This window comes from Epargyreus clarus, unplaced genomic scaffold, assembly GCF_041222505.1.
Source record: "Epargyreus clarus isolate Ecla_fem2 unplaced genomic scaffold, WU_Ecla_fem_2.2 ptg000034l, whole genome shotgun sequence".
Lineage (NCBI taxonomy): Eukaryota > Metazoa > Arthropoda > Insecta > Lepidoptera > Hesperiidae > Epargyreus > Epargyreus clarus.
Genome location: NW_027332239.1, coordinates 5,253,821 through 5,281,631, shown reverse-complemented (window position 1 = coordinate 5,281,631; position 27,811 = coordinate 5,253,821). Strand labels below are relative to the sequence as shown.

At 35.9% G+C, this 27,811-nt stretch overlaps 1 protein-coding gene across 7 annotated transcripts in view; it reads right to left on the bottom strand.

The window, feature by feature from the left end:
- LOC140756002 (uncharacterized) overlaps positions 1–6,733 on the bottom strand; it is a 283,632-nt gene extending 276,899 nt beyond the window's left edge. For all 7 annotated transcript variants that reach the window (XM_073091382.1, XM_073091388.1, XM_073091385.1 and 4 more), the window contains exon 1: positions 6,426–6,733. In XM_073091382.1, coding sequence (XP_072947483.1) covers positions 6,426–6,499 — 74 coding nt within the window. In that variant the 5' untranslated portion in view covers positions 6,500–6,733. The remainder of the gene's footprint in view (positions 1–6,425) is intronic.
- Between the last annotated feature and the right edge of the window lie 21,078 nt (positions 6,734–27,811).

Sequence of the window (27,811 nt, the reverse complement as noted above, 5' to 3'; positions counted from 1 at the left end):
AGAAGATGGTTTTAAGTTAGCCCAAACGTGGAATCCAGTGGTTAGTTTATGCAAGTCACAAATAGTGCAAAGTACGGTGCGTAAGGATATTGTCAGTGTTGTGTGTCGTGATATGAAACCTAGAAAAGAAAAACGAACTAGACGTAGGGTAGATAGATTAATCTACCACTAGTACTTGTCAACGGTTTCTCCCCTCCACCTCAGTTTCGCCGTGACCACGATCCATGCAACTGGGTCGAAATATCGGCAATAAAAAACGCATATCGTGAGTACCCGTTACATAATAAAATGTCTCAATTCCGCGATAATTTTAGTCTAAAATCATAAAATACCACGTAATTTATGTAATAAATAAATAAACATTTCAATCATTTTAGGCACGTAAAATCTTTATTTACGCAACAGTTTAAATTTTTCTTGTTACGAGTGATCAATCTATGTACTCGTATTATACTTATCTAAGATCACATACAATAATATATTATTTGCAGCAGTACCTAAAAATGATATGAAAGTGATAAAATCCACCAACACGCACGGAATTAACGTAACGGACTACCGTAATGGCCTACGTAATGGCCTAAACAAAGACACTAAAAAAATATTTTTGAAGGTGGTAGAACCCTTCGACTCCGGCGGCACCACCACCACACCTATTTCTGCCTAATAACAGCAGTGTTAGGAGCTGCTGTTCCGTTTTGAAGGGTGTGGTAAGGGAGACAGACTTCTCCGAAGCGTTCCAGCTTAGTCCTTACGGGTAGCGGCGTAACTGTGGCCGACCTCAGGTAGGAATATCTGATCCTATCTGGGGTTGATTACAGATGTCCATGGGTGGCAGTAGCCACTTACCATCAGGTGGACGGCATGCTCGTCTGCTACTCCTATATTATAAAAAAAACAACAATATAGTAGTGCTACTATAGCAATAGACCGGACATGGAGAGTAGTGATAAGTTGTCCTGAAATATTTTAGAAACGTCAATCAATCCTAGTTGGTGTCACCATGAAGCGGGATGAATTTTTTTGTATGAAAATATTTAATCTCTCCACCCTTAAATTATCTCGGCGACTAAAATAATAAACAAATTGCTAGATGTAGAATTATGCTAAGCAAAAATTTGGTAAATTAAATATTAATAACCGGTGTACGTCATTAAAAATCACTTTCTTTAAATTAAAATTACCTGTCATAATATTATTTACCTGTCAAACGGACAGAGATCAATCATTCTTTATTTTCCTGTCTCACACCAAATTGATTGATTGGCACAATATGATTAATCAAATTATCCATATTGCATTTGAATGTGGGCCGACCGCACTTTGTTACGAATTTGTGTCACACGTACACGTGTTCTACGTATTAAGGGCACATTCACACGTACCACAGTCACACGACAGTAGCGATAAGAACCGGGTAATTTGTGGTTACGTGAGAATAATTGTTATGAGTCTATATATATTTTTGTAAAAAGAAAAAGAGCACGGTATACACGATTCAGTTTTACCTCGATCCATCCATCCATCAGCCTTTACGTGTCCACTGCTGGACATAGGCCTTTCCTAATCTGCGCCATTACGACCGATCTTGAGCCGTCTGAATCCAGCGGTTACCCGCCGTCCGCTTCAGGTCATCAGTCCACCTGGTCGGGGGGCGTCCTGTACTCCTTTGGCCGAGACGTGATCTCCATTCAAGGACCTTTCTACCCCATCGATTGTCCGTCCTACGAACTATGTGGCCAGCCCATTGCCACTTCAGCTTGCTTATTTTGAGAGCTATGTCGGTAACTTTCGTTCGCCTACGGATTCCCCGTTACGAATTCTGTCGCGTAGAGAAATACCAAGCATAGCTCTTTCCATAGCTCACCGAGCGACTTTGCGTCTTCATATGAGGCTCACAGTGGAAGACCACGTTTCGGCATCGTACGTCATCGTCAATGTTGGCTATATATGCTGAAAGATCTCGAAGCGATCATGTAGGTAGGTTTGTCCCTTACGACGCTCTTCAAACCAGCGAAAAAAGCAGCGCTTGACACTTTACAAAACAGAAAAGTGCGGCGGTGGAGACTCCGAGGCGTCTTAGGGGTTCTACCGTCTTTTAAATTGAAGCCTTTCAATCTATAATAGCTAAAGCATTTACCCGTGACAACTGTAACAGTTGTTACCGTGCAAGTCGAAAGGACTGTGACAGCTTGCAACTGCTGACAATGGCGACTTGCCTTGCATGTTATAAGAATTTAAAGTTATTTGTATTTAAAATTTATAAAACCTTTAAAATGATGTGGCTGAACTTTAACCATCCTAGAACTTGTAAAGTGTAGTGCCAAAATAATTTATACCCGTAAAACAGATCCTATAGTTACTGATAAAGCTATCACCGTGCGTTTCCACTTCTGAGGACTAACGCTTGCTATTAATAATGTATCTAATGTTTTGACTACCAAATATCGACATTTGATATATACTTTATACTAGAACTTGCTACATAGGTCTTTGGTATGAACTTAGGCACACTTAGCATAAATAACAGGCGTGAGATCTCTTTAGTTGTTCACTCTTGCCAGAGTGGTCGTGGTTTCATGATGTTGCATCAGTTCTGGACGATGCCGCCCTTGCGATGCTCCTCCACTTGTTGCGGTCTTCAGCGTTGCGGCAACATTGGATAAGTAAGATAGCCTTATGTCATGTAAGCCAGCCGCGATACACCTTTCCACTGACACGCATGCATGATTTTTGTGTCTATGATAACGCATGATGAGATTACTGACTTATTCTAAATCCAAGATGGCGAATGCACAAATATGGCCAGTAATTTCTTAAGCGCCCTCATGATATATGTATTGAATGATTTGTTTTTTTCTGAGAAGAATAATAAATCCTATTCCTTGTTTAAAAATATCTTAAAATAACATTTTCCATTTTTAGTTTGTATCCGTCCTTTATTTCATCCGACGGACCGTTTTAGCGCCATTTTAACTTGTCATAGATAAACGAGAGTTTAAATGCACATAATTTATTTCGCGTATAAATTCATCTATTGTCTTGTTATGCCTACAGATATTTAGCAGTCTTAGGTCATAGATATTATTAACCTCTAGCTCACTCATGAGAAATTCTTTACCACGATGTGTCATGTTCATACGAACCCTATTTCTGTTACTTACGCAATATTTTAACTGACCAAAATATTGCGCTAGCTTATTCGAATTTTTATTTAAAATTGAAATACTCGTGTAGCATTGATGGTATTAAAGTGAAATAGTTGTGACAGTGAGCACCAATTTTTCTATTACAAATGAAAGATGGAAATAAAAATAAATGACAAGATTAGATAAAGCAAACAACCCATCATCATCTTCATTGATGTATAATCACAATACAACACGATTAATAGATCATTGGAAATTCGGAATAACTTTTCTAACTTCAAAAAACTAGTCATAGATTATTTAGGTAGGTTTAGGTACAACTTTATTAAATAAACATGTAAATCTGAACGCAGGGATTATCTTGCCCAACAGTGGGATAATAAACTCTACCCCAAGACACCCTAATGCTTAAAGTTTTTCCTTGCATACTCCTAAACTCAATTTACATAGATTACCAAGACAACAGAAAGGGTTAAGAGGTTCTCAAGTCTCAACATTAAGTACCTCAGAGCACTCGAGAGTAACAAGTTTGACCGAGTAACCACACCGCTTAACTAAGTTTGTTCTGCGGAAGTAGCTTATGTTCGAACAGTTAATTAGTTCGGGGAGTTATATCCTTTTGTTAAATGCAGTGCCACTGACATTGTTTAAGTTCCGGTCTCGATTTTCCACGAAGATCAACTGCGTGGTAAATACGTTTACGTATACGGTTGTGTATGTGAAAATATATGCTTCAGCGTGAGTTTAAATATTTCGAGTACCGAAGTCCGCTCTGAGTGTCCGTGTCAACTCTTCATTAGATATCATAGTCTTATGTTGTGGCAGTTAAAAATTATCATCTTGATGCCTAAAGATGGCCGTAATGTTATAAAACTTGTAAAATTTCTCCCGTTATTAATAATTAATCTATCCAAATTTGTCTACCAAAACAAAATTAGAAAAACTAGAAAGTGTCTTTTTTATATTATAGGAGTATCAGAAAAGCATGCAGCCCACCTGATGGTAAGTTGTTACTGCCACCCATGGACATTTGTAATAAGCTCCATATATGATTAGATACCTACATGAGGTCGGCCACAGATGCGCTGCTACCCCTGATGACTAAGCTGGAACACTTCGGAAAAGCATTACCTTACCACATCCTTCAAACTATAATACAGCAGCGTTTAACACTGCTGTTATCGTGTAAAAAAAGGTGTGGCGGTTGTGCCGCCGGAGTCGAACCACAAAGGGCTCTACTATCTTCAAACTAATAATCAACTACTATTATCTAATTACTAAGAGTTAGCGCTAACCTACTAAAGTTAAAATTAATCGCTACGGAAGCGTTAATTCATGACATACAAATAAATGACCGGAAGAACAAAGAAATTGTTACACTTCCGTCATTTGACTCCTAAATGTTTTCTATTACAGAATTAGAACATCGCACTCAAATAAACGTACGGGTATCTACAAGTACGTTTATAAATTTATATTCAGTGAGTATATTACCTTTAACTTCAAACGAGAAATATGCGTACTTATGCATATAGGTATAGTCCGCGTAAAACTGCTAGTCCGCTCTGAATATAGAAATGAATCGCGTCGCCATAGTAAATTGTATGACTACACCTGCCCGCAACAACTTCAGAGCGGACTAGCAGTTTGGCGCGGACTATACGTATGTTTAAATCTTGGAGTATGTGTTATAAGTAATCGGTTTCTCGAATTTTGGATGAAGATATTTTGGATCAAGATAATGTTTTATTTTCCAACACGACCCTCGTGGCGGAGCGGTCATGATACGGGTTTGACGCGCAGAGGATCCAGGGTTCTACCCCCGGCCAGACAGATATCTAAATGATGAATTTAGTTATCACTGCCTCGATGCACATCTGTAACCACATTGAACAAGGATTTCATAGATGAGTGACCTTTCCTATTTAGATCATACTAAATAGGAAGTCACCTCATATATAAACCATCCGGCTCCCACACCCTTTTACCGAAAACCAAGAACTGCTTCACGATCCAAAATTAGAAGACTAGAGGTCGCTACTTGCAGAGGTTCAAATTCAAATCATCATCATTTCTGATTTTTCGAAATTATGTGCGTATTAGAAATTAATTATCACTGTCTAAAACGGTGAAGGAAAACATCGTGAGGAAATCTGCATACCTAAGAGATTTGCACCTACCAATATGCACTTCTCATTCTGAGAGGAGACCCATGCCCAGCAGTGGGACAATGATGGGTTGAAGATAACGACTTATAAAGAACTCTATGTAACAATGGCAATATTAGGTAATATCTAGGATATCTTAACTTGCAGTTTCATTACGACGCTGAAATTGTCATCGATCCACCGTGGAATCACAATGAGCTGATAATTATTAAATAAGGTTCTTAAGTAATTCCTTAAGATCATTTCAAATTAGTCCTCAAGACAACTGTAATCTATTACAAATACGACTCTTTTCCTTATTGGTTTCTTCTACAGCTGTTCATGGGCACAATGGGCAATAACCATTACCCGATGATCATACTCATTTGCTTCCTGTACATACAAATTCGTGGAGCTCCATTTTCCTCTTACCTAAGATAAAAATTCAGAGCGAGGCATGGGTTTACCTCTCCCATTTTTCCCTTCAGCAAATAAAAGTCCCGAGTAAGCCCGGATGATAAACTAGTGTCTGTAGGTCTAATCCCTAATGAAATATAGCCTAGGAACAAAGTTTGTTGACACTAGCAACGCATGCGCAGAACTCGATCTATCCATAAACAATGAACGTACGTAGAAATGGCTATCGGAATACTTAATAGCGGTGTTTATGTATTAAAATTATATTAGATTGCTGCTATCATACCTGGAATATCAAGTAAAAATGATAAACGCTTTATTATTTGCCTTACCGATGAATATTATGACGTTTTTAAGTCCAATTAATAATCTTGGAAAATGCCGCGCACAATATTATCATTGTAAGAAAATACGTATAAATCTTATATAGTAAAATGTTATCCTTATAATATTATAACATTTAGAATAGGATATTAGATGTATAATATCCAATTATGTTTTTAATATTTAATAGAAGAAGTTACTGTGAAATATTAAAAATGAAACGCAATTCTAAAACACTTTCTCGAAAACAAACCAAACCAAAAGTACGTCCTAATTAGCTATTAATCAATTCATTTTATTATTGTAACAAAACATAAAATTTAAGAAAATTCGGCTGTGAATTATTAAAAACAATATTTCTATTTACCGACGCATTATTCGTACTTACCGTAAATTCTCCATTTCTGTAGAATGAGTCCAAATTACACGCACGAAGTTAGCTAAAAGGTCATCGCAAGACATAAAATCATCAACGGGAGCTGTTATCAATAACACTTTCACTATCTCGTCAAGCCGGGCACATCGTGTTGATAAAACAAAAACCGACTTTTCACTGACCGTTCCGACTGTCAAACTCACGTGGAGCACTCACACACTCAAAAGCCGCGAGCGAAAAACGCTTTTTCGCGACCGCTCACAAAAGCGCATGACATTGACGAAACATATTATTCATGTAGCGTACTAACCTCCCACACAGTTCGTGAAGAACTAAGCGCAAGTCGAGGTGCACGTGGCCCGCGACGACCGCCCTTCCAAAGCGATAAGCTTGCGCCGGGAAAAAGGTCTTTCCTCCCCCGGATAGAAGGGCCCATATGGCCTGGACCCGCCTGTTGTACCCGACGAGATGAGCCGGAATATGGGACGATACACACAGAGTATTTTCGTACTGTCGTTTAGTGTGCGTAAGATCCGTGCGTGTTGACCACAGAAAAGAAAAGTGCATAGCGCTTATGATTTTATTTCTCCGCACGCACGCTCTATCGTTATAATGAGCGATTCATCCTTTTAATCTCGGACGATATATCGTTCTTATCCTGGAAGATTTGATACAGAAGCGCGGCAAATAAAAAGAAGCCACCCATTGTTGTCGGGCTGATATTGAAAAAGTTTTTCTTGGTGTAACGATCGCTTTTTGTTTTATTTTAGAAGATTATTTGAAAGTTTTTACGGTGACCGTTTAATCTCCTTTTGTTGGGAAATGACTGGCGTTTCAAGGGATATTACGTCGTTTTAGTTCGATTAATTTGATGGTTCATTTATTTGGTTAATAGAAAAGATTTTTATCGATATCGAGAAATAAATATTGATGTTACAAATGTATTGGATAGAATAAACGTGCTCCGTACAGAATGGAGCGTCGCCGACCCCTAGGTCAGTAAGCCAAGCATTGTAAGGCCGGTAGTGTATAATGACATTTATTTTAACATCACTATATGGCTTGGCCTTAAAAAAGAGAACCGTCAATAGTAACATACTTAAACATAATTTAAGTAAAATAAAAAATATGGAAGACATTTAAGGGTCAAACACATTTTTTCTTCAAAAACATTTTTCTTTGGTATTAAGTAGGTTTAAAAATTATTACATAATTTTGTTTATTTTCTTACTATCAAGAATAGTTATAGACTATAAGACTATAAGAGTAGCTAATACACTAATAGAGATTAAACTTTTCATATCAATCCTTTGCCACTCTTGATTTCGAAAAATTCTTCAAAAAGGCTTCAAGGAGCATTATACAAAATGATGTTTTTATTTTTTCATACAATATTAGTAACTTAATTCATGGGCAATACTTAATTCAATTACTTATCATCTTGAGCAATACTTTTATTCTCATTTCACTCTTGGCATAGATATGACTTATTTATGAATGCCTTATCTCAACTTGTGTCATTTACGTACAGAAGAAATTTAATAACTGTTATTAATCATTTATATTAATTAATGTTCTATTAATATTTGTATTGTGTCGTATTAATGTTCGCGATTAAAGTACAGGAAAAACACAATATTTTACCTTAAAGTAATGATAAATTAATTTGCGTGCGTATTTCGAGGTTAAGAGCTATTTTCGGTTAAGTTATAAATGTAAAATGCCTATTAAGCCATTAATTTTAGACAAAGGTCAAAAATGTTAAGTGTTCTTTTAACAAATAAAAAATTATTTGTGCCTAATAATAACACTGTTCAGCGCAGTGTTCCTTTGTGTGTATGTGTGTGTGTGTGTGTGTGTGTGTGTGTGTGTATTAAGGAAGACATACAAATCCGCGGTGTTCTAACTTAATCATCTGGTGTAGCAACACATCTGTGACCAACCCTATCTGGGGTTTGATTACAGGTGGCCATGATCGGTAGTAGCCACTTACCATCAGGTGGACTGAATGCTCGTTTGCTATATTACATTACACAATAATTATTATAGTTCAGAAACTAAAAACCACGTTTAAATCAAGATAAACTTGATCCTAACATTGGTTTGATTAAGAGTAAGCGTATGTAATACTAAAGTTATAGGTGGACTAATGGAGATCCCGGAGCCGTCTACGCAGCGCCGAGGACGGCCACCGGGGATGTTTTAGTGCGGTAAAAATCCCACACAACCCTGCGTCGCTCCCACGGCGCCGGGTACCTTTTGAAGATTTCCCCCTCGTAAACAAAAAAAAAAGGTGGACTAATGGAAATTATTAGGCTCATCTATATAAGGTTAGAGTTTAGACCACAGCCCGCGAAGTTACAGTACTAAAGTTATGTAACTTCATATTCCTGAAAGTAACCAGTGACGGCCTAGCCTAACGCACTTCCACCACGTTGAAGCTTAGCTCACATTATACACGATATACCTATAACATTACAAACTCGATTATCGGATGCCATTTCATTGGTGCATTGGTTAATGGAGTTCTTGTTTAAATTTGTTACAATTGTTATCATATTTTTTAAATGTAAAGGATTAACCTTTAATTTTTTAATTCTATATGGGGCACGAAAAAATTCTTAAAAAAATCATAAACTTTTAAAATCAATAAAAGTGGAAAATAATTCAAACGATTTTAAATAATTATTACAGTTAGACCCGCGGCCCGCAGACTTACCTAGAACGTAATTTTCCGCCCGCGTTTTTCTTCTTCAAATTTCAGAGTTAATTTTATTCTTGTTTACCTTTTTTACCGACAAATATCAGACTACATTTATAATCTTCTGATTTTTATTTCACCGACAAAATTAATTGTCAATTTTTCACCGACCTATTTCTGAGAAACAGAAGTGATAGCCAAATGTTTGGTTGGTTTAGAAACTGGGCCTCTCGAACGAGGGGTCCGAGGATCAAATCCTAGGCACGCACCTCCGATTTTCCAAAGATATGTGCGTATTAGAAATTAATGATTACTTGCTTAAAACGGTGAAGGAAAACATCGTGAGGAAACCTGCATATCTGTGAGATTTATATATAAAAAAAATTTTAAAGGTATGAGAAGTCTATAGCCTATAGCCTAATCCTTCTCACTCTGAGAGGAGACCCGTACCCAGCAGTGGGACAATAATCAGTTGATGACGTGACTTAACAACGTGACGTGCTATATGCTACATGTGGCAATGACGGACCGCCGTATTGCCAAAAATGTTACCGACCGCTGACATGGAGTAATATTTTAATCAATCTTATTATCGGTGGTTAAATATTTTGGCAAGAACTTTGAAATGAATAAAAAGGAGTCAAGCAGATTTACTATACATATAATGTTACTATTTTACCTGTGGTCGCCCACAAATGCGCCGCTAACCCTGAGCAGCGCCTAACACTGCTGTTATTAGGCAGAAACAGGTGTGGCGGTGGTGCCGCCGGAGTCGAACCACAAAGGGTTCTACCACCTTCAAAATTTACTATTAGAAGAAAAGAAATTTTGAAAATTTACAAATGAAATTTTGGTGTATTCAGTATATTGTATTTACTTAAATATAATAAACATGTCTGTATAAACAAACACATCTATAACCTTGAAATCTAGATGACAATAAAAATAACATTGTACAAAGGCAAATATTTAAGTAAATACGCAATAAGTGAATAAAGTCTACAGTATTTTTCTTATTAAAATCGTAAGTTAAATAGGTACAACAAAATTGGCTCTGATCCAACAAACATATTCATCTGTTATTAGATTTTATCCCTCTTTGTTTGCATACGAAACAAAGAAAGAAAATAATGTGTACACTACAATAATAAAACATAGTAAATAAAATAATATTAACAATAATAACATTGCAACATTGAATCTTCAAAAATAATACCTTTGACAAATTTATGTGCGTACCTATACAAAAATAGTGTTTACATGCTGTAAACGCAAGGAAAAATAGTGAAAAAGAAACTGATAAGCTTTTTAAAGAGAAAGGTAATTAGTGTGTGACCAATCCACACTTGACCAGCGCGGTGGACCACACACAGCAGCGGGATAGCGATGGGTTGACGAGAACGATATCATTAACTTACAAATGCACATTTCAATTAGTTATTTATTAAATCGCTTGAAATTTTTACAAATACAAATACGCCATTCAATTTGCAAATGAAAGACTAACATTATTCGGCGGTGCGAAATTTTATCCAAATTCATTATATTATTACGGAACGGTAATTACATTCGCAAATGAGTTAATTAATGGTCACAAAACATAAAACCAATACCTGACAGCGGACGCAAGTGAAATACGAAATGGGGATCTAATTTCCAAAATTTGGCACTCAATTCTCAATTTGAATGGCCACCGCACTGCGACAGATGCGCTATCCTTGAAGCGTTCGATAATATAATACACCATTGTATTGTCAATTAAATTTGGGAATTTATTTTATTGAGTGTTTTTGTGTTTTACGAATGGGTGTGGAAGTCGGAGCCCTAACAACGGCTTTATTGCTTTAGTTGTTCATTCAATAAATTGTACGAATGTAAGGAGATAACTTTAATTGTTAATTTAAATTTAAATAGTTAAATTGTACGTATGTAAGGAGACTTTAATTCTTTAAGGGAAGTAATAAAGTTTTTTAATCTTTGGTGTATTTTTCAATGAGTTTTCAATCACAGCACTATCTTAGATTTCGAAAACTAATTAAATATTGTATTTTATTAAAAGTTTTCTCTGAGATTATCTTTTCTTTAATAAAGAAATTTGGACTTATAGTTTTATTATTTTTTGTTAGTAGGAGTTATGGAGGAAAGGAGGTGCGAATTTGTGAACAACTTGTTGTACCATTATAAGCCGCCGATAAGGTCTTCGACTAGCTTTAACGACTCCTATTCAATAATGACAGCTGGGAAAAGCTTATCATGCACTTCAAAGCGCAGAAGCGTATGTTAAGTGGCCACTAACGGTTACCCATCTTATTCCCAACCACACCTTGCTTAACGTCCCTAACAAACCACGTGACTCAAAAACATATCTTCGTAGTTCAAAAAAAGTAATTTTTCACGCGTTTTTATTCCCATTGTTTTCTTTTAATAAATGAGCTTAATTTCTAACCGCAGCTTTCTAAAGCTTTGTTTTATGCTCGCTGACACGACGTTGCTGACAATGTCAACTGCTTCATTGTTTACTCGCATCACTGAACGCCCTTTGCCCTGTGTACTTATGACAGATTACTTTTTTATGCTATTTGTTTTTATCACTATTTACAGTGCCATATAGTGTCATGTCTACCGCCTTTTCACCTGTTTTGAAGGTCTGTAATATGTTACGATTATTCAATTACATAATAATAAAATTATATACTTTAAAAACTAAAAACCACGCTAAAATCGCTCAATGAAAATATTAACGAGGAGAATGGGGAAACAATATTAAAATAATTTATTGTCATCGGTTCTTGACAATTGTTCAAAATTTTAAATTAATCGGATCGTTCAAAGTGGGTAAAAAGCGCGGTAAAACTATAACTATAAAATAAAAGTAAGAAAAGAGCTTTTTTTTGTTATATCCCTTATTAATACATTTTCTTAACGTAAGTTAAGATGTTTTTTTAGTATTAACTCATTTATTTTTATGTGATTTAATATTTTTCGGTGTTAATACATGGTCACGAAGAAGTTGCGATCTATCAACAAGTGTCGTTTCGTTACAAAGAATCTTCAAGCACTCACTGTCAAGGTAAATACTGTCACCCAAGAAATATCCATTGTTGAATAATAGGTCTCTCCTAGAAAGGGTGTAGTACGGTGCGTAAGGATACTGTTAGTGTTGTGTGTCGTGATATGGAACCTAGAAAGGAAAAAGGAACTAGACGTAGGGTAGATAGATTAATCTACCACTAGTTCTTGTCAACGGTTTCTCCCCGCCACCGCAGTTTCACCGTGACCACGATCCGTGCAACTGGATCGAAATATCGGCAATAAAAAAAAACCGCATATCGTAAGTACCCGTAATTTTAGTCTAAAATCATATATATAGTCTACCCTGTTAAGTACACTTCGCCGAAAAAATATGCCAGAAAACAATGTTGCCTATAATTCTGATGTAAGGTTGCCATCTAAACATTTAAGTCACATAAATGAATGTTCCGTTTGTTAACATAGAAAACTGAAATCGAATCAACACTAAAATGCTACAATAACTTTGAATACAAATCGTAAAGTTCAATAAACTCGCTAGCTTTATTACCATAAATATCGATATTTTAATCGAACATTTGAATCATTCGAGTGTCAAAAATATGCATTTATTACCATACATTGTATACGGGATGGTTTAATTAATTTGATATGACACCGATGTGTCTTAGTTGTGGGCCTTATATAAGGCTACTCACGCACGGTGCTGCAATATACGACGTGACTACTCACTATCTATAACCACTATATTCCTGTCGACTATAGCGACATATTTACTATACATCTGCTGATTGAATATAAACTTAGATCAAGACGTAGAAGGAAATTGAATCTACACTAATATTATAAAGAGGAAAACTTTGTTTGTTTGTTTGGTTGTAATGAATAGGCTCAAAAACTACTGGACCGATTTTAAACCATTCGAAAGTTACATTTTCTACGAGTAACATAGGCTTATTAATAATAATAAAAATAATAATTTAATTATTTATTTCAAGTAACAAAGACATTAATACTACGAATTCAAAACAAATCAATTTTATTATTGTAAAATGTCAATACGTATAATACTCGTAACTTAACTGACTTGACTAACTTGACGACCCGCGTGGCGGAGCGGTCACCATACCGGTCTGACGCGCAAGGGGTTCCGGGTTCGATCCCCGGCCAGACAGATATCCAAATGATAAATTTAGATTTCTGTTTCTGGGTCTGGGTGTTTGTGTATTTGTCTATGTGTGTGTCCATGGCACCCACGACACAGGGAATCCTAGTGTGGGGCTGTGAGTGTAGAAAGCGTTTATTAAAGCGTTTATTAAACTGTGCCTGATGCCGGTCGGATAAATGTCTGTAGCATCGTATGTAAATTGCCTTATTATAATATGATGCATAGCTAACCGGTTTGAGCCGGTTTTATTTTTTATCTACGATCGGATCTCGTTGCATCAATGCAATTGTGCAAGCAACCGTAACTTCGGTGATATATACGTCCGTCCGAAATGAATGCGTAATCAAATCAGTCACCCACATATTTGAATGTTGGAAGCGCTATTGTCCACATACACAATAAATGTATGCATGAAGTATACGCTCATGTGTAAATATTTTGAAGGTAGACCCTTCGTGGTTCGACTCCGGCGGCACCACCGCTACACCTATTTCTGCCGCATAATAGTAGTATTAAGTGCTGCTGCGTTCTGGTTTGAAGGGTGTGGTAACGAACATACTTTTCCGAGGCGTTCCAGCTAGTCGTCAGGGGTCGTCAGGTAGGAATACCTAATCACATCTGGTGTTAACTATAGATGTGAATGGGTGGCAGTAGCCACTTGCCATCAGGTGGACTGCATGGTCGTCTACCACTCCAATATTATAAAAAAGGCAGAAATGTTGTGGCACCGCCGGAGATGAACCATAGAGGATTCAACCATCTTCCACCTTCTTCACTCGTATCTAACCTATGTCATCATAATATTATGTTAATATCTCGCGGACTGAATTCACCCAAAACTATTGTGAGCTTTTGTTTACACGTATTTTATGTGATCGCTGACACGCGGAAGCCGCCATCTGTTACCGATAAGTTTGACTTATGTGATAAAAACATGTGTAGTTCTGTTATTTTGGTGTAAGTAACTTCAATAGACATAAAGATGACTGTTTGATCAAAATTGTATACGTGACTAGTGACTTGTAATAAAAATAATTTGACAAATTAGAGCCCAAGTCGCACATGGAGAGTTCTATAACATATTTTTTTTTTAATTTTTAGTGTTTGTTCTGTTAGCAGTTTTAGAAGTAACTTGTGAAAATAACTGTCTAAATATTACGTTTCAATAGACAAAGCGAAAAATAGCGATTTCTTGTATGACGACTCCAATATATTACGTTCGAAAAACGTTATCGTCGGCAGTCGAGTAAAAACAATAATTAATTGATTCTGAAATGTATTTTATTTGTTATACAGGAATTCAATAAAATCTATGCGTCACAATTATTAACATATTACAATACTGTGTGATCCTATGCCTGAACTCATCTTAGTCTGGTATGTCTAAATATCAGCTGATACCGATATTTAAAATCGTCAATGAATTAGTAATAGTGTTGTTATAGGGGATAGGGTAAATATCAATTTCACCATTGATGCGACGTGATTTATGTAACAGCAGTTTTTTATTATTTTATCAATATGATCTTTACTAATATTATAAATCCGAAAGTAACTCTGTCTGTCTGTCTGGTTGTCTCTTCTTCACGCCCAAACCACTGAACCGATTTTAATGAAATTTTGTACAAAGATAGTCTGAGACCCGAGAAAGGACATAGGATAGTTTTTATCCCGGAAATCCTACGGAACTAGGGATGGCGATCTAAGATCGATTAATCGGAGAATCGATCTTTTGAACCAAAAAATCGATTATTTAATCGATATTAGTAAGAATTGAATCGTAAACTATGCATTTGATCAAGTTATGATCTTTAGCAAAGTTGTTGTCCATGAGCCCACGAAGGTTCCAGAATTGGTACGACCAATTTTCGCCAGATGGCGCCACTATCGTTCCAATGAAGGTACGAATTTTCAGTTTTATGTATGTTAGTATGTCATATTATGTTCTTTTAAACGCGGGCGAAGCCGCGGGTAAAAACTAGTTTAAATATATTACCGTTATAAACGCTATTAACATAATAATTAATACTCGTAAATACCGGGCATCGATTTGTTGCAAAAATATCAAAATATTTAATGTTAATTAGCGAAATAAATAGTTTGAGATATCTGTTCGTCAATTGAAATGAAGATATATTTGGTTACCTTACATACCTTGAAAAATTAATAGGTTTCGTGATCGAATCTTAAATAAATGAAGTCCGCAATTTACATTAATAGTACCCGTTTATTTTTGTTTATTGATGGTTCTCGTGACAGGTTGTAAATGGTATCTTAAGTGAACTTTGTAATTTTAAGGATTTAACAGCTTAACATGTTTCTTTAACGTACATCTCATAACTTTTATGGTTGGGTGTGTATTGCTGTTGCGATAATTTTACAAACTTTTTTTGCATTTTGCATGGATTGTTTGCATGGTTTTCGGACAAATAATATGAGTAATTTGTATAATAAATGACGTCATAATATAGTAATACAAAAAATGTGTTTAGCGCTATTTATATTTAAAAAAATCTAAATTTAATGTCTAGGGTTGCTTCCAATTTTGATCGATTGACCATTAATTTTTAATTTTTAAAAATTTTAAGATCTTCATTATTTCTTTTTACGAGTAGGAATTACAAAAAAAGATATATTATTATTTTCATAAAAAACAAATTATATACTAATACATTTATTCTAGTTAAAGTATTTTTTGCCGTTTACCATACGTACTGTATTATTGACTGTATAATATTCAATATTCAATAGTCTATCACAACGCTAATCCCTTTGCATAAATATATTCGCAACAGGCATATGCAGATTAAAATGTAAATTGATATACATGGCACATACATTGATTAAGTTTTTAATTTATAAACCAGAAAATTTAATCAGTTACTTGTACAGTGGAAATGTATAACTCATGTAAATTATCACCAATGATTAATGTCATGCACTTTTCGTATGAGCAGCGATTTACTGTTTAATTAAAAACTTCATATCAAGCTTCATAAAGCGTAGTACTCGTAACTTGACTTATTAAATGGAATATTTTATGCTGTTCATTTATTATATTAGTTAAAGTAAAATTAAAGTTTAAGGTGGATTGCACCATATAATTTGACCGTTTAAAAAGCCTAACCTGCCAAATCTAATGTTAAACAATTCATGGGTTGCACCATTTAGTTACGGGTAATATGTCATAACTAACACTTAACTTTAACCTAGGTCGGTTAAAGTAAAGTAAGGTTAAGGTTAAGGAAGAATTAGGTCGGTTAAACAATTTTTGTGTCAAATCCCGTATCTGTCATGTTCACTTATAATGTTGTGACAGTTACAAGTCATTGTTAAAGTTAACTTTAACGCAAATGTTACTATGGCCAAACCTTCTTATTTTGAGAGGACAGTCTCCAAAAGAAAAAGAAACAATACAAATCAGTTAATGTTGATGTCAGCGTCAGTTGACGAATATCAGGTTCATTTGCTTTTCATTTGCATGATTTTGCTCCACGTTTACTTTCCGGATACTATCCCGTGATGTCCCTGTGTCCCGTAAATGTTCCCGTATCCCGTGACTGTCCGTCACGTTGGTCCGTCACATAAAGGGAGTAATTTGCTGATTCACTGGCTGCTAATTACAGCTGTGATTGTTGCGGTCTGCTTGTCAAGGCTGAGGTGTCCGTCCGATATTGCACCATCGGCTAGTTTTACGCCGTTCTGGGTTGATTTTACGAGCTCTTATTTAACTAGCCCTTTGCCTTCGTATGTATAAAGGTTAAATTTTTTAACAGAATTTCAAACCTAACCCCAACTGTTTGAACTGAAATTTTTCATACACTTTCAGTTCGGAATAGTTCGGATGATAATTTATGAAAAGTTAAGTGATTTTAGTATTACTTACTTCGTTGTGAATCAACATTGTATAGCTCTAACACATTTTAATATTTTATTTGGTTACTTAAACAATGCTACATATTGTCTTAAGTCTCTGCGATAGGAGTAACTCGTACATCGATAAACCCACCCAATATATAATAATATGCCAAAACGAAAACAGAGCATTAGACCTGCACAGCACTTAGACTAATGGACAAAACTTTTAATACAGGAAATAGAAAGGATGAACCTTTGTTCTTTGTTTCTCAAGATACTTCTTAAGCTCCATTAAACGGTACAGATTCATTCTCATCCTAGACTTCTTAAACAATGTCTTGAGTCAGTAATTGCGGCCATACTAGAAGGGGAAATAAATAATAGCGCTTAGAAAAAGTGCAGAAAACCTATTAGTACGTTGTTAGATAAAGTTACGATTTGCAAGATTTTTTCTATAAGTAGCTATTTCTAATAATGATATGGCTTTAGGTATCGGAAGGACGGTGATATGCGTGTTCGCTTACCCTCGTATACATCATACGATGTGGAGAGTCAATCTCATTTGGGCGGCGCCCAACGAGGCAATGCGCTGAGGATTCCGGTTACGTTCCTTTGGAGATTCCGGAGTTATCTACGCAACGCCGAGGACGGCCAACGGGGGGGTTTCAGTTAGTTACAAATCCTTACTCCTCACTAATATTATAAATCCGAAAGTAACTCTGTCTGTCTGTCTGTCTGTCTGGTTGTCTTTTCTTCACGCCTACACCACTGAACCGATTTTAATGAAATGTTGTACAAAGATAGTCTAAAACCCGAGAAAGGACATAGGATAGTTTTTATCCCGGATATCCTACGGGAATTAAGGATGGCGATCTAAGATCGATTAATCGCAGAATCGTTCTTTTGGACCACAAAGTCGATTATTTTAATCGATATTAGTAAGGATTGAATCTTAAACTATGCATTTATCAAGTGATGATCTTTAGCAAAGTTGTTGTCCATGAGCCCACGAAGGTTTCAAAGTTGGTACGATCAATTTTCGCCAGATGGCGCTACTGTCATTCCAATGAAGGTACGAATTTTCAATTTTATATATGTTAGTATGTCATATTATTTTCTTTTAAACGCGGGTGAAGCCGCGGGCAAAAACTAGTATTACATAATTCCGTGTCCCCCCACGGCACCGGGTACCTTTTGAAGGTTTCCCCTTCAGAGAATAAAAAGGTATAAATATCAATAGCCTTAAATATTTTTTTGTGATAGCATTACCACAGAAAAGCAGCGGTTGAGAATGTTGATAATATATTATGGTTATTAAAGATGGTGTTAGGCCCCCTGTTATTTTATGAAAATGTGCAATACTACAATTTAGAGATTAAGGATTTTCACAGATTACTGCAAGCTTCATCTGAAAAGCTTTCAATCCGATCATCTTTTCCTTTCTCGCTTCTATTCTTCACTTTATGCAGTTAAGAGATTAATCTTCAATATTTCCACTATCCAACGTGGCATACTCAGCTAAAAGCAGATAATGCTTCTTAAAATTCTTGGCAAAATTTCCTTGCAATAATTTCTCTTGACTGCTTATTTTTTATAATATAGTAGTAGCAGACGAGCATGCAGTCAACCTGATGGTAAATGGTCACTGGCGCCCAAGAACATCTGTAATCAACCCCGGATAGGAATAGATATTCCTACCTAAAGTCGGCACGCCGCTACCCCTGAGGACTAAGCTGGAATGCTTCGGAAAAGTACTTCCTTACTCTTCAAACCTGAACACAGCAGCGTTTAACGCTGTTATTAATATTATTTGCAACAGTTATTTTTATTCTTGGACATGTTAAAAAAATTGCACATGTATTTGTTTTACTCGAACTTCAAACTAGACAACATCTGGAATGGAGCTATTACTCCATAAATTGTCAAACTACTCAGTTAAAATTACTAATTGTATTAAGGAAACAATATGTTCCTAAAACGATAAATCCGTCTTCAATGTATTTTTTTTACTTTTGTATTCGGTATCACTCGTTCGAGGCGAATCTAATGATATGGCGTTAAAATGATTCAAGCCTATTAAACAATAGGTTATTGCAAATCATATATATTTATTTATTCAAATCTTTATAACGTTAAAAGGTATAACAAAAGCTTAAATTACGTGAAATAATTAAACAATAAATTTATATAACATTCAACTAAAAATAAAAGTTGCGCAAAAATAAACAGCTCTCAAAACCGTAAAACAAAGGTTAAGCTTACTAAAAACCTACGTATAATACATTTTCGTAATAACCTCATAATATCAGATGCCTCATTATAACTTTAATCCTCTTAGTGTAGAATTTTCACGTGTAACTAGAACCTGGCGAAGCCTTTCAACCCATATAACTAGTTTAGTGATACGACTTTGCTGCACGCTTTTTAGGGTACCGTACCCGAAAGGTAAAAACGGAACCCTATTACTAAGACTTCGTTGTCTGTCGTCTGTCACAAGGCCCTATCTCTGGAACCGTAATGGATAGACACTTGAAATTTTTACAGAGGATGCATAAGGGTGGCCGCTATAACAACAAAGACTAAAATTAAAAAAAATGAATACAAAAAGGGGCCCCATACAACAAACTGCTATTGGATATTTTTCCAAGTAACTTTTGAACTCTTATAGGTAGACAGTTCAAATTTTCACAATGTGTGTACTTTAATGTCTGCTATAATAGTAAATACTAGAATGTATAAAAAAAGAAAATTTTGGTTGTACGGAACCCTCCAGGTGCGGGTTTAACTTGCACTTGGCCGATTATTTATGTTATAAGTGTTCATTTGACGTTAAATTGTTACTGCTGCTCATGTATATAATATATTATGTTTTTTCAAATATTAATACACAAAAGCATATAACAAAAAGATTTGACTAAAACCAACTTCCACAGTATGAATATCAGAGGATAAGATGAGAAACGTTTCATAAAAGGGGAAGTATCTTGAATAGAAATACGAGTATATATATAGTAACTTGGATATCCAAAAAATCTTAAGGTACTCCTTAGGGTATCTAAAACTATATCCGCATGTTGATTTTGGGGGACTAAATGGTACACTAGAATGAGACTTACTGCTGTTTACGATTTAAAGGGTATACTTCTTCGAAGCGTTCCAACTTGTTCCTTAGGATTACCAACGAATCTCTGGACGTCATCACGTAGGACTCTAATCTTATCTTTACCCTTACCATGAGTTTTTACGATTTGACAAATATGACTGTATTGGTATTTGTTTACGTATTTGCCCATACGATTTCCAATCAGCGCCCCTAGCGGATTGTATCAGAACTATAGTGTCAGTAACGTGACAAATGGCCCTTTATGTTTTGTCTCCCTTTTTTACGAACATGTGAGGTAGACAAAAAGACTTGAGCACTTACTTATTGTTACGTTTACTCAGTCTACTACGCAAACGGAACAGAATAATGGATTGAGTAAACGTAACGTAAAATTGTGGGATGTTTTGAAAACTCATGGTAAGGGTACTGGAGCTTATTACACATGTTCATGGGCGGCAGTAGCCACTTACCATCAGAAGGAGTGCGCGCTCGTTTCCTATTACTTCAATATATAAAAAACTGTAATATTTGTATATGTAACTATCGAATAGGTACAGAATAGTTATGAAAGTGTATCTAATAAGATGTTCAATTTTATTTATCCGCCACATCACGAATCGAACCGGAATATTGGCAGACCGGAGACCACAATCGGAGTCGTCACTATCACGATTTTTTAAGATATCCTGCCCAAGTACTTATAGTTCCTGCAATAAACTTATATAAACAGACAGACATACAGTAGCAACGGAAGCTATCGCGATACACTGATGCATGTTTAGATCGCAATTAACTTTTATTAGTTTATTAAACGTTTGCAATAAGATTTAAGGGCCTGATTTCATTGATAAGGATGTACGAGTACTATGGTTTATGAATAACGAGTTATAATACAATTGACTAATTGATCTTGCCCAGATTTTGCCCGTGGAAATAAAAAAATAAATAAGATCTTGTAGTGTAGCCCATTTCATTTCCCACTATTGGGCACGGGTCTCTTTCCACGACCGGGGCTGGTGGAAAGCATACTCTACTATCCAGTTTAAAAACTATACAAATAAATTAAATATTAGTTTGTATTATCAAAATATTTTAATTTACGAATTGCTTATAAGAGTACATACGGTAGTAATATCATTTTTTTTTCTCTGTCTGTTATTTGTACCGGCTAATGTACTAAACGGCTAGACCGATTATGGCGTGGCTTTCAATGGCAAATAGCTTCAGATATATAGGTTTTCAGAGGGTGCGAAAATATCTTACAGGCATTAAACATCTTTACCTTGTCATTTCAATTAAGGTTGTAGTTTAAAGTTGTTTGAAAAGAAGGTACCAAAATCTTTCGCTTTAAAATTTTACTCTGACAGATACTTTAGAAGTGGTCTTAAGAATTAAACACTGAAATTTACACAGGATTTTATCACTTCGCGCGTACGTAATAAATGTCATGTTACTGTATATTGCTTTCGATGTTCTTAAAATTTAAATTACCAGAGATATACGTTCGTATCTACCGCACTTTTAGGAGTGTCTTGAACAGATAAATATAAAGGGCTGTGTATGTCATTTCGTTTGTAATCATTTTTATTAAATTGACAAGCTGACCCGGCAAACGTTGTGTTGCCATATAAATAAAAAAAATGTTTAGGGTGAACAACTCTTATCTCTTAGACCTACTGAATATACATATAAAATTTGGTGAAAATCGGTAAAGCCGTTTCAGAAGAGTACGGTAACTAACATTGTGACACGAGAATTTTATATATAAGATGATTGATGAGTGACTACTACCGCATTTGTACATTTGTGACTAACTCAATATAGAGCATGTTCTCCCTGAAGCCGTTCAAACATAATAAGAAGATGTATTTCGACATCTGAGGGCTAAGATGGTCGCCTTAGATATAAGGCAGCCGTCATCGAAATCCTTACACCGAAAGGTGGATTGCTTCATGCTAGAAAATGGTTTGGATTACTTCCGAACTATACTGATTTTATGGGTTCTATCCTGTTGGTATATTTTACCAGTTATGGTAACTGGTAAAATATACCACCACACTACTCCAATGCTACCTTCCTACCTGAAATTGGCCACAGATGCGTAGCTACTCCTGAGGACTAAGCTGGAAGGAGTCGGAAATGTCTGTCACACTTACCACACCCTTCAAAACGGAAAACAGCAGCGGTTAGCACTGCTGTTATTAGGTAGAAATAGGTGTGGCGGTGGTGCCGCTGGAGTGGAACCACAAAGGGTTCTACCACCTTCAAGTATAATATATTCGATATAGCTTAACTTTGTAAATCCGTATGTAAAGAACGTATATAGAACAAAATAAATAGCATGAGTTTTGTCGCCATATAATATAAAAATAGTCGAATTACCGATCGCAAAGTAACCGCGAACAAAGCCATGGACGAAGCTTGTCATCATTAAAATCACAATAGATGTGTGTTGAATACAAATTTCTCTCACACGTAAATAATAATAAAAGTCAAGTCGGGCTTGCGTTTGTAATCTTAAGTACATAAATAGAAAAGTATTTTCCTTTGTAATAATATTATTTGATATTGGGTTCATGTGTTTTCGAAATTAAATATCACTTTATCAAGCTTTATGCCTAAAAGTTCCTAATAATGTTCTGAAAGCCATATGTATTTACTAGTACTTAGGCGGGCCTTTTCATTCTAAGAATATCTAAGGCTTGCCAGTTATACTTTAATGGTTTGATCATAATATTTTTCTCAGCCACCATTATAAGGCTGGCACGCACTTGAACCTCCAAGGTAAATTTCTAGATAGATACCTAAATTTCTGTTTTCATTTTAGGTGTTTGTGTACCGGAAACAATGGAATGTGATCAGGGATTTCAATACAGGTGCGTCAGAACAGTAGCAGTCGTTGGCAGTTGCTGCCTGTGGCCAGCAACGGCACAACGACTGCTACCGATCTTTACCCCCTGTCAACCGACAACTGACCCAGGGCGCCACCATCAACAGTCAATAGGTAATGTTTGACGCTGGTGGTCGCTAGCTATCGTAGCCTGTCGTCATCGACCACCGCCGGCTACCATCGTCAATCGGTAGCAACCGTCAGACGATTGCCGACACGAACTGTCGGGTCGCCGACTGTCGCTTCTCGTGACCAACAGCCAACAGTTGCCACCGAATTTTACTCCTTGTCGTCAGCGACCAGCCCATGACGCTACCGATAGTCGATGATCGTTACCGACGACTGTCGTCGAACTGTAGCTCGTGTGCTTACCCTTAAGTATATTCCTACCCATTTCGTGTAATTCCAAACTACACCGTCCGCTTAATTTAGAAACTACTGGGTGCGCTCATGATAAATTAATGAGCAGGAATTTTAGAGTCAAATTAAATCCCTTAACGTTCTTGCGCAGGTAAAAAGCTCCCTAGAGACGCTTAAAAGCTTAAATAGCTCGCTCATTCGGCAATTTAATGATCACTTACGGAGACATCGAGTTAATTATTGTTGGCTAAAAATATAGTCGCCTACACAGTTTTATACTAAAATAAGAGGTAATATTTACATTTCACACATTATTTTTTCATGATTGAAAAACATTAAAGCTATGTAAGCTTTAATGTTTTTCAATCATGAAAAAAGACACCTAGCTATTTTCTAGAAAATAATGTAATTAATTCTTTTTAACTTATAATTTAGTGTCTTTTTTTTAATGTCAATCTCGCACTTTTTCTACAATGTTACGATTGTAATCGAAATTAATTACCTGTAACATGCCTGAAAGTGCTTATGCTTATTAAAAATATTTTTACTTATATTTAGTAATAAGGGTGAAAAATCGTGAGGAAACTTACGTGAATGAGAGCTTTTAAAAAAATCTTTCTCATAGGTGGGTGAAATCAATTCGTTCTTGGCTAGTGCGGTGGACTAGACGTAGGTCTAGAAGGGTCTAGACCCTTCTTAGTCTGAGAAAAGATTCATGTCCAGCGGAGGGACATTTAAAGTTAAGGAAAACAACACGAAGAGATTTCGAGTAAGTTTAAAAAAATGTTGATAAAGCCGTGCAAAGTCTATTATTAATCCGCACTCGACGAATTTACTTAACATTACTTAAATCCTTTTATTCTAAGAGAAGCCGTATCGTGACCAGCAGTGGGTAAAAATACCTACTAATTACTATAAACACGACAAAACCTAAATAAAATGATTGATTTACTCTGTCGATGTAATCTCCCTACTGTCTATAAAATATTTTTCACATGGTAATATATTCATTATAAAATATCCCTTCCAAGCCTTCTCACAGCTAAGCCTTTGTAATTAATAACAATATTAACATCATACGTGTAATATATTATTCCGTTTCTACTAAAATGCAAATTCAAAGTAAACAAAACAGCTTTTACGATCTAAGGGCCAATTATAAAATAGCTGATTAACGTGACAGATAACAATCGGTTATAATTTCTTAAGCCATTTTTATTTCTTAATATATATATATATATATATATATATAGGTACATACTCGTATATGTGGCAAGTCAAAAATTTGAATGCAGCTCAAGACACTGTCCGATAATGGTGGAAAATAATGTAAATAATTCAACAAAAGTCAAAAACATAATGATATTTAATGCTATTTTAGGGACAAACTATAAAAAGCACGCAAAATTATATTTTGTATTTTCTTAGAAACTATATAAGTAATATTTTCTAAGAAGTAAATTTTAATGAGATATTTAGTTAGTCATTAATTTTATACTATACGTGGGTTATTGGACAATGATTAATAAAAAAACGTCTCAAAAGTTTACCACAAAAACATAGCTTTTAATTAAATGAATGCAGTGGTATCGTTAGTTAATCTTTATTTAATCAGCGTCGCAAAAACCGGTCTGAAGTCCTTGATATGTTATGTTTTATTAGCATTAAAAGATAATTTGACTAATCTACATAAAACCTACAGTTCCATTCAGAACCACTTTTCAATTTCCATAATTTAATGAAAACGTAACATCCTCAACATATTTAATTTAAGAGTGCGCTTTAAAAATATCCATGAATTTTTATGAGTTAAGCTCGCGGATATTAACTGAATGAAAGCATAAAAGAAAATCAAATTAAGGTACCTTTACATATAAAAAGATTGCATTTTTTGCAGCTACTGAATTTATATGGATTTGCAAAACTATTTTGCGGAGATAAAAGAAGGTTATATTAACTATGGAAGACATTAAGCACTTTAAAAAGAAAGTAAAAATCAAAAAGTATTGGAGCTGGCAATTAGTAAAAGTCACTTTTCGGCGGTGCTACCAGTATGTCTATAATCGACCCTTAGCATTTGGTAAACCATGAATACAAGTCTGCTATTATTTTTATATCAAAAATCACTTAACCGTAAAAGGACGATGTGAGTGGCAAATTGATTTTCGTTTCGAGAATATTTATTCTTATTTCTGAGAAACACTTAAGGCTCAGACGGCGCTTAATGGGTGGGTTTTGAATGATAATGTTATCGCTTATTACTATTGGCTTATGCCACACGCAACTAAAAATAAAATTTTGAAAAATATATAAATTAGTTCAAATTCAGTATACCAAAGGGCAAACTTTTTTTTTTACATCAGGAATACTCGGCACGAGTGCCTTTCGTCATAGGGGCCGGTGGAAGGTGATGTCGGGCTCCAACCGACTAAAAACCTGACGGTGTCCCTCCACATCACTGCAGGGGTGGAGCCGCGGGAATACTTGCGCGCATTTCCGCAACTCCACCAGTGGTGTATGACCGAGTCGTAGTCGAACTCGCCTCAGGGGGGATGACGTTCTCCCCCGCCACCGATGTCGGCGTGCCGGAACACAAGCACGCCGTCCATCCCGGGACCTCATGTGTGGCAGAGATCGACGGCCCATGTCGGTCTCCGCCACTAAGTCTGTCATGGAAGCAGGCGACGGTATTGCGCACGCCGCCTGCTAACGACTGTCCTGCTAGGACCCGCGACCGTCTCTCCTGCCTCCCTCACTCGCTCATTCCTCGCCCTCTTTGCGACATTACGTCCTTACAGAACAGGGCCACAGCCCTCCACGTCTCCTCACTGCCCATCATGGATCTAATCAAGGTAGGCAGCGATAGATCATGGCCAATCAAAGCAACCAGCGCGGCACGCTGATGCGACCACCCAGGACAATCCACCAGGGTATGTGCATCCGTGTCCCCTGTGTAATTGCACACAGCACAACCTGGATCTATACCAAAGGGCAAACTAGTCTAAAAGTTGGTTTTGATATAGAGTACCAGATTTTTTATTCAGTAGCTAATAGCTACTTTGATATTAATAACAATATTAATTACTTCAATATAATAATAATTATTGATATTAATTCGAACACGATTATTAATTTCATTTTATTTATTTTCGAACCACAAAGGTTTCTACCACCTTCAAAGGTTATTCAAGAATAGTTTAAATTATTCACCAACTAAAACATGTTAAAATACACTATACAAAGTAGTGTACGGAGCGCAAAGCCGCGGTGCGGTCACATCGGGGGACATAAAGCTGCTTCCCCACCGAGCCAAGTGCCGACCATTATCACTTGACACTTATTGTACCACGCTAACTTATGAAGTTTTGAGCGATGCTGCTTGTGGCTAGGTAGTCTTAGTGTTTTCGTTTTGGTAGAATTTATTAGAACTGTTTTAGGATTTAAAGAACTGAATTTGTTAAAACTGTTAAATAATTCCACATAATCTTGCTTTTTTGGCTTGAATAATTACATAAATGTTGAGACCTGGGGTTGGCTTTCAAAAAAATCCCATTAACGTTTACATATAGCGTACCTTAAGCTCTTCCTTACACTGCAATCGATAAAATTACATTTTTACTGTTTTTCACAATAACATCATTTGTTAAACGTTTTAGGCATCTTTACCACCAATTTATCTGCATACAATAAGTATTTAAACAAGGAGACTGCATGGATCAACATAAACTGGTCGTGAAGCATGCACCGTTAGGTAAGACTACAAAATAAACTACTGAAGCGATAACACCGAGGTATGTGGTCCAAACGGCTCAAGTTGAAAACAATTTAGTGTAACAAACTGTTCTCGGTACATTTAAATGGTTGGATTGATGTATTTCGCAATAAATAAAATAAGAAACGAAGTAAATATTACCTCTTAAATAATTCACTAGTCTTCAGGGCCAAATCCGGAATTATAAGGTTTAACGAAAAATACTGAAAGGAGTTACGAGGCCGATTTTGTTAAAAACTAACACTGAACTTACTTTTTTAAAATATTTTTTTCACTGGCCCGGAATCGAACGAGTTCATTTTGAAAAAAGACCACCCTGTATATTATTCCACTATCTGATTGTGTCGCTTATGAGGATCAAATACTGGGAAGTATGTGACAAATTTAAGGACAAGGAAAATTATGAAGGCCTATTTGAAGATATAAAAGAAATCCAGGGTAGGGGTGTACAAGAGTATGATGTAGCGAGATTAGAATAATATAAAAATAACAGTTTAAATAGGAAGCCGATTATAA